The 14770-nt window shown below is 42.6% G+C and overlaps 2 protein-coding genes across 4 annotated transcripts in view; one reads left to right on the top strand and one right to left on the bottom strand.

Moving 5' to 3' along the window:
- Nucleotides 1–9128, top strand: part of LOC143182298 (uncharacterized) — a 36194-nt gene extending 27066 nt beyond the window's left edge. For 2 of the 3 annotated variants that reach the window (XM_076383234.1, XM_076383232.1), the window contains exons 3-6: nt 5221–5468; nt 5535–5824; nt 5894–6182; nt 6413–9128. In XM_076383234.1, the coding sequence (XP_076239349.1) occupies nt 5221–5468; nt 5535–5824; nt 5894–6182; nt 6413–6692 (1107 nt within the window). In that variant the 3' untranslated portion in view covers nt 6693–9128. The remainder of the gene's footprint in view (nt 1–5220; nt 5469–5534; nt 5825–5893; nt 6183–6412) is intronic. The other variant, XM_076383233.1, reaches the window with a different exon arrangement.
- Nucleotides 9129–11933: 2805 nt separating this feature from the next.
- On the bottom strand, nt 11934–13413 carry Cpr19 (cuticular protein 19). The gene is made up of 3 exons (XM_076383291.1): nt 13367–13413; nt 12631–12894; nt 11934–12326 (listed from the first exon to the last, which is right to left on the bottom strand). Exons 1-3 carry the CDS (start codon nt 13379–13381, stop codon nt 11934–11936), a joined length of 672 nt encoding a protein of 223 aa, XP_076239406.1. The 5' UTR covers nt 13382–13413.
- Nucleotides 13414–14770: the final 1357 nt, after the last annotated feature.

The raw sequence follows: 14770 nt of genomic DNA, 5'->3' as shown, positions 1-14770 counted from the left end.
TTTTGCACTTGATAGAAAAAGCACGTAGCATTGTGTGTCTGTGTTGCTCTTTTTAGTTGAGTATAGCTGGTACTAGAGTTGATTGTGGCTATAGCATTGTAATGCCAACAGGCATTAGAGGGTTTCCAGTTAAAGTGGTCACTCTGTATGTAGAGGAAACATTTGCTTGTTTTTAACCCTTTTATTTTGAAGGATAATTTGTGCATGGTCAGTCCTGCTAATTTTATTAAAATTGAATTCGTACAGTAGTGGTATGTGTACGAATAAACCATGTATGTAGAAGACTCTATGGGGCAGCCATAGTGTGCGCTGAAGCCAAGGTGGAAAGATAGAAATATATGGGAAGTATATAGCTCCATCTCTTTTACGCCCCCTTGAGCGTAATGTGCTTGCATTAGAAAGGTAATGAAAAGATATATGTCTCTACTCTCATGTTGGCTTTACTGGGCTCACTGGAAGTATACCTAATGCTTCATATAGTGTTACACATACATGGCATAAACATACTGATTCGATCAGTCCTGCCAGTTTAATCGCCATGTTAATCTTGCGCAAATTTTCCCCAGGAAAAATTGCAAATGCTTCCTGTATATCTTTCTTTTCTCTAAGGTTTGAAGCAAGGTTTATTGACTGACACTTGAGTAATTGCAGTATTCGCGTCTCAGAAGACTCGTCGAAAGCATTGATCCTGATGTCTTCTTGACTATCTTATCCTTATCCTATTTCCTAATGTGTGGCGAGCATTGTCCCTAGGTTCATATAGAGTTTCGAATGACATAGTGGTATTGTATGATGACGGGACGCGAAAGCTTCTGATTTGGGGGTTGCTTTGTACGTGGGGAGACCACTCTGTAACAGGTATGATGTGAGTAGTTATTGTAATAAGCAAGAATAGTGGGTCAGAAGGTTTTGCTTTAATAGTTTTTAAATACGAAATTGTGGACACAGTTGTTTAGTATACAAGCATTCGAAAATATTCAACATTAAAAGGAGATAAGGAATTTTTGCATTACTATCAAAAATGCATGTATCATGCACTGTGCTATGGTTCTATTTAGGGTAATATCTCTAAATAATTTCTCGGTAATTGTGAAATACACGCGAACCATTAACGTAGAAAATACAAGCTCTATAATGATACAATTCCCGTTTCCGCTTACACAGTGCTTCTGCAGGTGAAAGTGTTTCATCTATGAAGAGTTAATTAGTTCAGTGAGATCGTATATTAGCCCTTTCAGAGTAGAAATTAACGCTTGCAAGTTGTACGTTGTAATTATAGTTTGCAGGTTTAGGTGGATAATCAAGTATTTAAATGAAGATATAATTCTTGTTTAAAGAGTTCATATTACGCAAGATTAGAATTCCAAGATAAAATGATTTTAGTTAAAAGAAAGTAATAGGAAAAGTGAAATGGTTAAATATCTCTAGAAGTGCAGTGGTGCATCTGAAATGAATGGTTGCATCATCTTTATAAATGGGATCATGATTTCTTTCACAGAAATCTATTCCTCTCATAATTTTACGTGCTCAAACGGATCAGTAGCTGGAGCTCCTCGATTTCCTCCTTTCTCCACCCTTTGGTTGTCCAACGAGGCATGATCCCAATAATTCCACCCTCACACATGTCGCGCGTCGCAGGAGCCTCTAATGCAGGGGATACTGCAAAGTGATTTCAGAAACTGGGCTATAAATCTCTTTGAGACGACAACAAATTTCTGGACAATAAATCTCTTCCTATAAGCAAGATATTTCTTCTGGAAATTTAGTTCTGCCATATATTCAGAGAATATTCATTCATAGCGTTCTCTTATTAACGTGCTGCTACGAATTATTCTTCAATGTTTCTTCTTTTTTATCCTTGGTGAGATAAAAAAAGACATCAATTCATAAGCTGGCTGCAGATAAAATATAACGTCGCTCTCGGTACTCATGCTTCATTCATTGCAGCCATATAAAATTCTATATCTATCTATTCTATATTTGAGTAATTAAATGTCATCGTTATTATCTTCCGTTTATTGTTAATCATATTTATTATACCAGTCAGCCTCCTGACAAATTGTATACTATGTTCCCTCACTGTTACCTTCAAATTTCACTGCCATCATTTAAGTCTCAACAACCTAGTAATAAAACCCCCTCGAGTACTAAAATCCACAGAAAATAAAAAAGTACAGTACCAAATCATAACCAAACGCATTCTCTAACCTCAGATATCTCAATCCTCCAATTATACTTTTACCCCTAATTATACCCAATTTTTCTAAACACATAGCCCACTTCATAGACCAATCTTACATGTGTAGAGGCAATTTCTCCCCCCACAAACAACCCTCCGACAACTACCTCCTAAATATCGTCCAGACCTCACTGAAAGGTCCCACGAATCCCTCTCACAAAAACGTCCTCGAAACCGGCCCAGTTTCAGGAATCACCCAGTATACAGATAAACGAGCGGATGAGCAGATAGTATCGCAGGCTAGAAAGAGAGAGCGCGCGGAACACGTAGTCCAGAGGGTGTAATACATGCACGAAGGGGACGCGTGTGTGCAACCGTCGCGGCGCTATTGATCGACGCTCCGCGGGCTAGGCTGCGTCGCGCACAGAAAGCGAAAGTCAGTCCTCCTTTTCCACAGCGTCTCGCCCAGTCCCCTTTCCTCGTCGGCCTGGTCTCGCTTTATTCTCGCCTATTCCGTCTTCAGCCTCCCCCTCCCCTCCCCCGCGTCCCTCGATCCTTCGATCCCCTCCCTCGATCCCTTCGAATCTCCTTGTCCCGGGCACAGGTGCAACGAGGAGCGGACCCAGCGCCTCTGAAAACCTGTTTCGAGGTCTGGGTTAGGCCCCCAGAGCGGGGCGTCTCGTTACCCGCTCTCGATGCGTCTCGCCCGAGCCCAAGAGCGACCAAGAGCGACCAAGAGCGACCAAGAGCCGCGACGAGTCGTCGGGAAACGGTACACGTCGCTTAGAAATCGCCTAATCGCGCGTCACCCTCCGCCCGTGCTCGCCTCCCTCTCGCTCGCGCAGTCAATGTCAGTGTCAAGGTCAGCGGGCCGACGCACTGCAGAGCGGCCCCGCCGCCGACGCCGTCATCGGCCGCCGCCGCCGCCGCCGCTGGCTCTCTTCCGTCACTGTGTGTACCCAGCAGGCGAGTCACTCGGTAGTCCGTGTACACGCCGCCGACAAGGTATACACACGAAGGTCTCCTCCGCATACCCGCTTCTCTAGGGCGTCCCTGCGCCTCTCCCCCCCGTCCCGCCCCCACCCTCGAACTCTCGCTCCCTCTCGCTTTCGTTCCGCGGGGATCCCCATTCGATATCGTTGCACCGCGCCGTCTCGTATCGCCTCTCCCCCGAGAGCCTATTCTTCCTTCCCTCCTACCCGTTCAGTGTCGCTCGGAGCCTGCTCCCGCGCCTCGTCGATTTCGCCTCCTCCTCGCCGCCTCCTCGTGGATCGAATAACCACGCTCGTACGCGACGAGACCGAGGCAGTTCCCTCGGCTACGTCCCCTGCTGCCGCCCCGCGCGAACCCTCTCCCGCCGCCGAAAGCACCGTCGCCGCATTCCGCGAGGACCTCCACTCGATATCGTTACGCCGCGCTGCGTTCGTGTGTCACCGGCTATCTCGTCCCTTGCTCTCTTTCTGCCCCCCCTCCTCCACCCTCCTCCTCCCTCCCCTCGCTCCTCCTCACCCCCTCGTTCCTTCCCCTCCCTCGCTTCCCTTCTCCGTCGCTGGCTCGCCGTACCCCCTCGTCCCCTCTCAGCGGCGTCTCTCTCTCCAGCGTGGCTACCCCCTCCGCCGACCACGGGACGTTTTTTCGTCTCTTTGTCCTTACATCCTCCCGCGCCGGGAATCGGCGGCTAGCTCCGCGGGACACACTCCGGTTGCCCCGTAAAACGCGAGATTCTTTGGTGGCGTCGCGAAAAGAAACGTGCTCGTCGGGATCCCGTCGTCGGCCTCACCTCGACCCTGCGTGCCTCCTCTTGGCCTTGGCTCTACCGCCGCTCTTCCTCCGATTTTTTCACCCACTTCGGAGACCCACGACATGGGAGCGAGGACACTGTGACGTGCTTCGGTCTGTGACGTCAGTGATAGCGTTCCTCGGGGAGATTCTGAGGGAGACGGATACTGCTGGTGTGTCGGGACCGAGAGTTCGAGAGTTGGGGTATAATCTAGGTGAGACTGGAGATCGGTGGATTACGATCGTCTTTTGTGGGAACCACGGTGTCTGGTTCGGTGCAGCAGGCTTCTTGTCCCTCTCCGTGGCCCTTCCTCCTCGCGCCTGTCTCTCTCACTTTTAGGTCATCGTTCTTCACCGAAGGACCTTGACGGAGACTGCCTGTGGCCTTTTCGGATGCTTCGAGGGTTCCTGGCTTTTGTGCGCTCGCTCCTGAGGGACAGGGAGCTTTCTGCTTTTGAGATCAGGCGAAAAGTGGAGGATTCGGGGAGGATCATGTGGACGAAATCGTTATCCTGTTACGTGTCTAGGTCATTTTCCTATTTTAGAACTCTGAGTTCGTGGAGAGTAGCTAAAAGAAGATCGTAGAAGTGGTTTCTGAAGAATCGTGAGTTAGGAGCGGAGGATGTGAATGAATCTATCGTAGGATTTGATTAAGCTTTGTTTGTAGGAACGTTTCCAGGCTCGAGTCTCTAGTAAATATCGATTATTTCTAATAGAGATTTGGCACCGAGTACACCTTCCACTCTGCTCCCTTTCGGTGATTAATCGTTTTCCCATACTGGCCTCAACGTTTTTGTGAGTGAATTGGTAGAAATATCGCGGAATAATGTTTGCTAGCCACCTTTGACTGTACAGCCACGAAGATATATCTAGCTGGCAGTCGTTTTGCAAACATCGTCGCTGTTATTGCTTCACGGCTGCTTCGATTTGGGCGCGTTACTCTGTTCAGCAAAACAAGTATAGAAAATCGTTGGCGATAATATTTTCCTCAATCGCTTTATTTTTATGTTCGAATTGTGCATTCGCTAATCGCAGCTTACTTTTTACTTTTACATGCATCCCATGTCAAGTTTACTGATACTTAATCCGACAGTTCTCGCGATAGCCATGAATCACGTTGCTCAATTCTACTGATAAATGACCACAGTCTTCCATAATTGTTTTTTCAGTGTTCGACTGATATCACTTGGTTTGACGAAATTTCACTAACCAAGTCGTCAGTGTACAAACGAAAGCTTTATCCTATTAATGTGAATGTCCAGCAGGGCGCAGACAAGGACAAGATGTCTAATGGTACGCAGCAGCAGCAGCAGCGATCAGCATATGTGGAAGCACACGCGGTGGCTCACGCTGCAGTGCAGCAACACATGGCACAGCAAGCTGCTCAGGCAAGACTCGCTGGGCCTGGTCCACCCGCGACGCCTCAGACTCCCAATCCCACGTTCACTCTGCCTGACGATGGCCTGGGCTATGACGATGGCGTACGAGTGCTCCGCTCCATTGGAACCTGGTGAGCGTCCTACAAAGTTACCAGCGTCTGACGCAACAGTTTCATAATCCCTTGAACTTGGAACAGGTCCCCAGACTACTCTGCAGCGATGCGACCAGGCGGCGTGATGCCACCGTTCCCTGGCGCGATGGATCAGCAGTTTGGGAGCAGGGCTCCGACGGTGAACCAGCCGCTGAGAACGACGAACAACGTCCCCTCTCGTCCAGGTTTCGCGTCCAAGGCTACCAACACGGGAGAACCCGCGACGAAGGCGTTCGCTTGTACAGTCTGCGGTAAAGGCCTCGCCCGTAAGGACAAACTTGTCATTCACATGCGTATCCACACGGGAGAGAAGCCATACTCCTGTGAAGTTTGTGGTAAGTGTATCACTTGTCGCAGCAATTTGTTGAGGAAGGCTCAGTTCACTCCACGAGGATCGTTTACAGGAAAAGCGTTCGCTCGCAGAGATAAGCTAGTGATCCACATGAACAAGCTCAGACATAGACCAGGGGTAGCGCCACTCTCCACGCCTACTGCTCCGAATGCAGAGCAGCAGCAGCAGCAGCAACAGCAACAGCAGCAGCAGCAGCAACAAGCACAGCAAACGCAACAGCAGCAGCAGCAGCCATCTCGTCCAGACACTATACATAAGCTGAAAGAGGAGCCAGTTAGTTGGGCATGCGAGCTCTGCGGTCGAGCATTGGCTACCAGGGAAGAATGGATGCAGCACGCTAGGTAATTTCGGTCTATCTTCTTAAATGAACTCCTGCCCAACTGTGGACACAAGCAACATCTACTGAAAATATTTTACTTCTACCTTACACCGTAAATCAAGACACAAAATATTGCAGAAGAAATAAATTCCTCATTTTTCTGTGACTATTGTCTTTCTCCTTAATTGGTCAGGGTAGTGGTAAAATACTAGAGGGCTTTGTTTAACCCTGGCAGTGACTGTTCTGTTGCAGATCTCACTTGGAGGCGTCAGCACCTCCCCAGCACGCGGCTCCCTATTTCCCTGGATCTGCAGCGCCGCCGCAGCCATATGCGTCCGAGAGGCATTTCTGTCTCATGTGCCGCACAGATTTTACGGATAAGGCTGAATTTATGTTCCACGTTCGCTCTCACTTCGAGCCGCACGCGCAGCAGACGCCGCCGCAGCACTCGAGCGGCAAGCAAGCAGGTGATCCCGCGACAGCGGAGCTGATCGCGCGCGGACTGGTCGATCCGTCGGGATTATGCAGCTAGAATTATCCCTCCTGTCAATATGTACCATCGATTCGTGTCTTACCATAGTACAAGTTTGCAACTCCATTTCGACCAGGACTTTTGCATAGAATGTCATGCATATTGTGATTGTAATGAATATATACTGATTTATCGACGAGGGGGTGCACAGTAGTATGTTTCTGTACAGAGTATTGATGAATCTTTTTGTTTAATATTCGCCCGATCTTTCGTTTACTTTTTACTGAATCTTGAGACAGAATAAGGAATAGGTTTTTCTTTTTTGTGACATATCAGCGCAGTGAGCAATTGGGGTTATCGAGTACTACTGTGTGTCCCTCGTGTACATGTATATGACATACATTATTCGTGGAATATTTAAGTATTGGCGCGATACTGATTTAGGGGAAAAATTAGTACTCCACTATTGCGTCAGTATTTAAATGCGACTACTTAATAGTATACGTTCCTACATAGCTAGCTTCCCGCCATCTTTAGGCATTAGCAGTATCCGCCATTCGATGTACAGGTTTGTTCCCAATGCTATCATATTTTTTTACACTGCACCGTTTCACGATGGCGATGAACTCGCCGTTTCGAAACAATTGTTTTTTAAATCGGAAACGGAATATTCGGATAAGAAGTTGATTTTTCAAAGTAGATATATATGAGTATTTTTTATCGTTAAAATCATCTATTGGCTATAACAGTTACGTATAAATACATTTTGAAGATAGGAATATACTTCGATCATGTGATCTTTCTTTTATGTATTTTAAGTGAAATCTGAACAATTTTCTGTAGGCAATATATTATTAGCCTCATTATCGATTTTATAGTACCAAACGTGTAGTTTTTATTGTGCTTTAGTGTAAGTGTTGACAATATTACCAAGCATCCCAGATGTTTATATTCTTCCTCGATTTTCATACTAGGTCATCAACCTTTTTTAGTTACTGTTTTTTTTTATACAGCATGTTTTAAATATCTCGTTTTATTGTTGCTAATGATCCTTGGTACCTGAAGTATATCAGTACGTGTACTTAACCAAGGAAGTTAGACTCTACTTACACTGCGCTTGCGTTGGACAGTCTTCTTGTAGGACAATGAAAGGAGAAGAGTAGACTAATTTTACAATTTTTTACAGTTTTTTAACTTCTTCTTTTAATCATTTGTTTTCAACGCAAACAAGTCTCGTTGCGAGTAGTTTGTCATGTTTTAATCAATTTTAATGAATGTTAGAGGACAATAATTGTAGCTTTTCATTTTTACGTTCAATTTTATTGGCAATGTATTGAATGTTCCGTGACAGAGACTGCATTGTGAACAAACTGTCTCTTCCTGTAACTTAAGGGTTCGCTTATACAGCGCTTCATTTCCTTTTCGTCTTTAGACTAGAACTTTATAAACAGTCAGCGCGACGTTGCGAAACTGCCGTGCCTCCTGCCTCACGTACCTCGTTTCCGGCTTCGTTTCGGTCCACACCACTTCCGGGACAACTGTGCCTAAGAGGGTATACTTCAAAAGCTAAATGAGCCTACCGTTAGGTATATATATTTTGTATAATTGTAACTAGTGCAATATAGAATTAATCGAATCGACAATAGTTGCTATTATCGAGGACGAAGAGAAAAAAAAAAAGAGAAAAAGGCAATATAATAAAAGATGAGAGGGACAAATTTCACGGGTATTCTTGGAGCGATAAGTACGCATAAGTAGCGCTAATTATAGTGATTCAGTTGATACAATGTAAGAAAGGAGAAAATACCAGACTTTTTTACACATTTAACAATTTTTTTCTTATATATATGTACGTATTTAAAGAAAATTTATTTTCGTCATAGAAAATTTCGTACATAGTTTCATAGTTTGAATTACTTTTCAGCGAGAAGACAAAGTTAAGAAAATTATGCCTGCCATTTGCACCCCGCTATATAATTGTAAATTAGATTATGGCAGTCATCTAAAAATTTAGTGTGGTCCACGACCCATATTTTTAATTCCTGTTCTTTTTTTTCTAATGAAAGAGAACTTTATACGAAACGAGTTGTCAAGATATAAAGCGTTACGATGGTACTTTGTACGATCGAGAGACTATAATTAATAGACGTATAGTGCCTTTTATCCGGGACTTATCCTTCTAATCATTTAAAATTGAACGTGTTAAAGGAGGCACACTGGCATACTCAGTGATTCAAACACAATGATAAGTTGTAAGATTATAGATAAGATGGTTCATCCTTCTCACCGATTTCCGATCTTCCTCCCTTTTTTCCTTTCGTTACGAGGAGTGAACGTTCGAATGCCACTGCCTCTAAATAGCAGCTGTTTTTTAGACTACTTTTATACTGTTGATGTCACGCGCAGCTACCCAGAGTCAGTATGTTACTGCCATAATCCATGAAACGAAATGTATACCCGTATACCTTTATAAATAAAACACGACTGGAAAAAGCAGCAAGGTAATTCTTCATCCTGGACGATCTAAAATTTTTCAAAATTAAGAGTATCAACCTTAGCATCGGGCAAACTGGGCACACATTGTTAATTACTTCCATATTTTACAAAAAAAGGTAAATGTACTTTAAATGCATTTAATTGTATTTTTTTAAGACATACAATTTTTTAACATACTTTGAGGACCGTATTATCCTTGTAATAAATTTGAATTAAAGATCGAATCAACAGAATTGGGATATTCTGTAAAGCGTAGTGTCTTGAAAAATATACATAGAGAAATATGGCTAGAGAGTTGTTGAAATGTCTACACAGCTTCAGTAATATTAGTTAACTGCAGCCATTACATCATCTTGTTCGAACTAGGCAAACTTTCAGGCTCAGCCATCTCTAGAGGCGTCAGTGATAATAAGCGTGACAAGTATCATACGAAACAATCGAATGCACTCGGTGCAGTCACGTTGCATCCAACGCGCGAATACCTGCGCCCATTCGAATATAAATCGAATCGGCGATCGACTTTCTCGTGTGACAAGAGCGTGACGCGAAACGTTACGGTATGCGTTTCTTTCGGCCCACCTCTAAGGTTATCGAGTTCCTGCTTCGATATGCCTGGTTTGCCTTGCCGCACCCCATGGCACAGCTACTGGTAAACGATCGACCGAACTGCATTTTTCAATCGCTGCACTCGTTTCGCGAGCCAGGATAATGAGACAATCGTCCCTTTGTCTGCCCTGTCTCGACGCTTTCCTTCCTCTTTGAATGAGATCTTGTTCTTGATGATAAAATGAAGTGGGAACACGGGAGCAATTTTGGGTGAGCTATATTTGGTAGTAAGAGAAATCATAAAATTGGATGTTGAAACAGGATTTTTTTAATTTGAGAGAGGTTCTACTTGGGTAGAATAAGTCTTAGAAGTGAATAGAATTTTATGGGTGTTTTATGTTTAATATCATAAGGGGGATAGTGAGATCTTGAATCATGGTTCTTAGTGCTAGGAATGGACAGGCTTTTGAGTCCTTTGGCGGAAGTCCAAGAGGGTTTCTCAAACTTACATTTGTTTCAAATTTATTTTGAAGTAAGTTCTTGAAAATTTTGTTTAGGAATAGATAGCTCAAATTTAAGGTTTTTCACTGTTTCATCGCCAGTGTATCTTTACTCTTCATACGTTCACATTCTTTATTTTATTTTGTATTTTGCGAGGGTAGTGAGTGGTTGTAAGAAAGACATTCTGTTATTAACTACACGTTTCTCTTGCATACATTAGATGCAACTGTTTCTTCCTCTGCTGCATTTCTGTAAAAATAGTGTAATTTGTGGGAGGCGATGATCCCACGTTGAGGAATTCCCCGCGGATCATAAGATTCTCAGGAGTTTGTTGCAATACTGTGGAGACTGTAAAAGGTTGCTTGATGAAAGTAACATGACCCCGAAGTGCGCGAGATTGTGCCTGCATTTGTAAAGGAAATTGCTATGCAAAATGCAGGGCGTCGGCCAAACTGAAGGAAGTCCGATCAGCGTTCGTAAAATGTCAAGTGAGTTATTTATGGGCGCATGTAATGCTTGATGAAATTGTCTCTATCGTTTTCAAACATTCTATCTAAAATTTATGTTGAATTAAAAGTCTCGTCACTGAAAATTCAACTGTTTCAAAACTAAATCGACGAAACTGTTTTGAACAATTTTTTTATCGTGATAACTTTATGAGGAATAAAACTGTTAATAATGAAATTGCTTTTAATTAGCAAAATGAGTAAGTGAATTCTTTCGTTAAATTTTCTTTTTAATTTATGCACTCTTTATCGGGAAGTTTAAGTCCACACGCGTTGCAACTTATCTGTAAGATCATGGACAAGGTTCTGACTGCTTACAATCTCTTAATTATGAATGCATGATTGCCTAGATCTAATTCAATGTCGATCAATTTCCGTGTCGGTGATTAATAAGCGTCTGATATTTCGCGAACTTTTATTTCCTTGTGATAAGGAATTTTTTACTGAATTAATTTTGGTCTAGTCGAGCTAGGAATTTAACAGTATTTAATCGGGTAATTAAAATATAAAATAAATGCGTTATGTACCACTTGGATGAGTCTTTATTACTGCTTAAATAATTGAATAACTACATAGAAATCAAAACGAAAGTATACATATGTATGAGGAAGTTTGGGTATTTTTTACACAATTGCGAACTGCAAGTACAATAATTTTGAGCGAATAAATTAATACAGCTTTCTGTACTACAGAATAACACATAGAAGAGGAACACTTATACTACACAAATAACATCTCCATGTTATTTCTTATAGTAACATATTAATACATTCATAAATTAAATAAACACAGAATTTTCAACAATTAAAGTAAATAATTTCCTAACTCCTTGATCGTGCTTTTAGAAGTCTCATTTGCATAGGAATTTATTCTAAATTATACGAGAAACTTTAATACCGGATAAAAATAAAAAGTCGAATCAGTTCCTTAAATTTTAACAAACTAAATAAAATATTAAAGAAACATCTGTTTACGATACACATGCCTGAAACCACGTTCCCACGTGTGCAAAGTAGCACACAGAGCTCATTAAAGGTACCAACCACACAAATTCCTTCCAAGCCTAGAGAAGAAGAAACAAATCTCCAATATTTCACACATATTTTCATCTTGCTCTCTGTGACCCACATAGCTCACATGGAAACGTGGCTCAGAATTAACAAACTCTCAATCAACAGCAATCCCTTGCACAGGACTCTTTCATTTTCACTTCCTCGCTCCAATAATCATCCCACACCTCGAACAAAAAAACTTAGCTCTTGCTGAATGTGTAAGAGTAGCCATCAGGCGTTCTGTTGAAGTTCAACTTCCCTGGTGGATAAAACCTGCGAGGGGGTGGTGTCGTAATGGCATTGTACTGCGGCAGAGGCCTCGATGGGGGTTGATATTGCGGTCGAGGAGGATCGTACGATGGAATCGGTCGAGCTTGAGGGGGCTGAGGTCTGTATTGGGGTGCAGGTTGAGGCACTGGCTGAGGCTCTGGCTCTGGCTCGTACACTGGCTGAGTCTCCCTTTGATAATGGGGCTGCGGGGGTGGATTGTACCTCGGCGGTTGGTAATCTGGCGGGTTGTACTGTGGCAGAGGCACGTACTCTGGCTGTGGCGGCACCTGCGGGGGTGGAACAGGAATGCCGTCTCCAGTCGCCTGTAGAGTCGAGTGAAATAGAAACCCAAAGGGTAAGTGTCTTGAAATTCACAAAATTCTGTTTCAATAAATTTGGGAAATAAAGATAAAAGTAGGAACTCAAATTCATTTAAGAAGTTCGGGAAAATCAGGGAATAATATCTGATTTAGTAGGATTCTGATTTAGTAGGGAACCACAAATTTCTATTCTTAATTCTGTGGAAATTTTTAATGAGGTTTAATGAGGTGAAGGCTGAGCCAGTGATTCAGTTTCGTTCCAACGTAGGAAAGAATGAGTTGAGAATTTATTAAAAAGTGTAGTGACCTGGAAACCATTCTTCCCAGCCGTGTAAGTCACTGTACGCCTTTGACCCGTCGGATCGACGTAGGAGTAAGACCCACGACGGTTCCCATACACGTCACTTTCCTCTTTGAACTCTACGCCATCCTCTTGTGAATAAGCAGCGCCGAACGTCCCATCGCCAGCGAGATATCGCGCGTCGCTTAAAATCGCTGCTTGCTGAGGCGGCTGGTACTGAGCATTCGATGATCCACAGTAGGCTAACACAATTGTGGAGAATAGCAGCGTCTGGAAACAGTGAGGAACTTTTCAGACATTTACATTGACACTCATTTTTAAAGATTACTGGGTCGGGAAAATACTAATTCAGAAAATTTTTAATTGAAAGTGTTTAATTAATAGGTAAGTTAGTTTAATTAGAAAAAGAGTCTGCAATGTATCATACTATTATCTTATTGTGTTTTTGTAAAAGAACATAAGTTTCGTCATTTCATTAACTTAAAGGGCAGACATCAGACTTCAAATAAAATATTACTGTCACATATATAGAATATAAATGATAATCAAAAATACAAGTCACAATCACTGTGTCATATATGACGATGCCACCGAACATGGTATCAATTTGCATAACGATTCAAGTATGTGTGATGCAATAATTGTCAAACTGGAAAAGTAAATATATTGCAGGAGTTGTATCGATCAGGACACCAAGAGTACACCGTGAAACATTTGGGATCAGTTTAAAGCGAGTACTTACGAATGTGGTAGTCATAATCGAGAAATAATGCAACAGGGCGACGAGGAGTGCAACAGTGCTGGAAGGATTGTCGAGAGGGGCGTTTTATACGGCAGATTGGATCAGGTTGACCTGAAGAGGCCTTGATGGCCGCCTGCGCGCCTCGGCTGCAGAATAATGCAGATTGCACTCTGATCCACTACCACGCCTTTCGACTACTACTCCAGGCTTTTCTCCTGCCAGCTTCCATTGACATTACTTCGAACTATTTTCTCACTGCTGGGTTATAACTTGGAACGTTTGCGTCAGATATTCTCTGTACTATGCTATTTTATATTAAACCAGCGATAGTAGTCATTACTTTTAATTGGTAATGGCGAGTAGAAATAATGTATGTCACAGAGGACATAGAATTGTTATAGATTTTTGTAGCTACTCGTGTAAAAGTACTATGTATTTGACCCTAGAAAGTTACTTAAAACCATTGTATAACAGGTAACTTTTGTATATCTACGTTTGTAATTGTAATTGTTTATTTAGTATTCTAGAACACTAGGCCAAGAACTCTAAATTATTTCTCTATGTATTTTTCTGTGATACAGCAGTGCTAATACCACAGCCTATATGGTACTGTAACATTGAACAGTAATATGTTGTAAACATTAATTGTTACTTATGTTACTTGTATTTTGAAATATAACGCTAATGTGTAATAAATTGTTTATGTGTTACTATAAAGTGTTTCTGTCAAAATCCTTTCCCATGAAACTTTGTAGCTTTATACAATTAATTTATTTGCATCTTGATAGATTCCACCACTTCACTACTTCACACTTTATTCTTCACACTTCACCACTACACCATTACACACTTTACTCTTCACCAGTTCATACATCACACTCCACCACTTCACACTTCAGCACTTCAGCACTTCAGCACTTCACACTTCAGCACTTCAGCATTTCACACTTCACATTTCACACTTCAACCACATCATATATCACCACATCACACTTCACCACATCACCACATCACCACATCACACATCAACCACATCACACTTCACTCCATCCCACTTCAACCATATCACACTTCACCACATCACACTTCAACCACATCACACTTCACCACATCCACACTTCACCACATCACACTTCACCACATCACACTTCACCACATCACACCTCACCACATCACACTTTACCACATTACACTTCACCACATCACACTACTCTACACGCATTAAATGCATTAAAAATAATTAAAATTTTTCCTACAAATAAGTCATTTTTTTCCAAAATTGCTCCCCGCGAAAATGGGAATTGACAAGTGGCGCCACCTAGCGGTGGAAGTTGGAACTAAAATAAGAAATGATATTTTTAGTTCGGGGTGCCCACCGCTAGATGGCGCCACTTGTCAATTCCC

This window comes from Calliopsis andreniformis, chromosome 8 (genome assembly GCF_051401765.1).
Source record: "Calliopsis andreniformis isolate RMS-2024a chromosome 8, iyCalAndr_principal, whole genome shotgun sequence".
NCBI classification, from domain to species: Eukaryota; Metazoa; Arthropoda; class Insecta; order Hymenoptera; family Andrenidae; genus Calliopsis; species Calliopsis andreniformis.
This window is presented reverse-complemented; position numbering and strand designations above follow the sequence as displayed.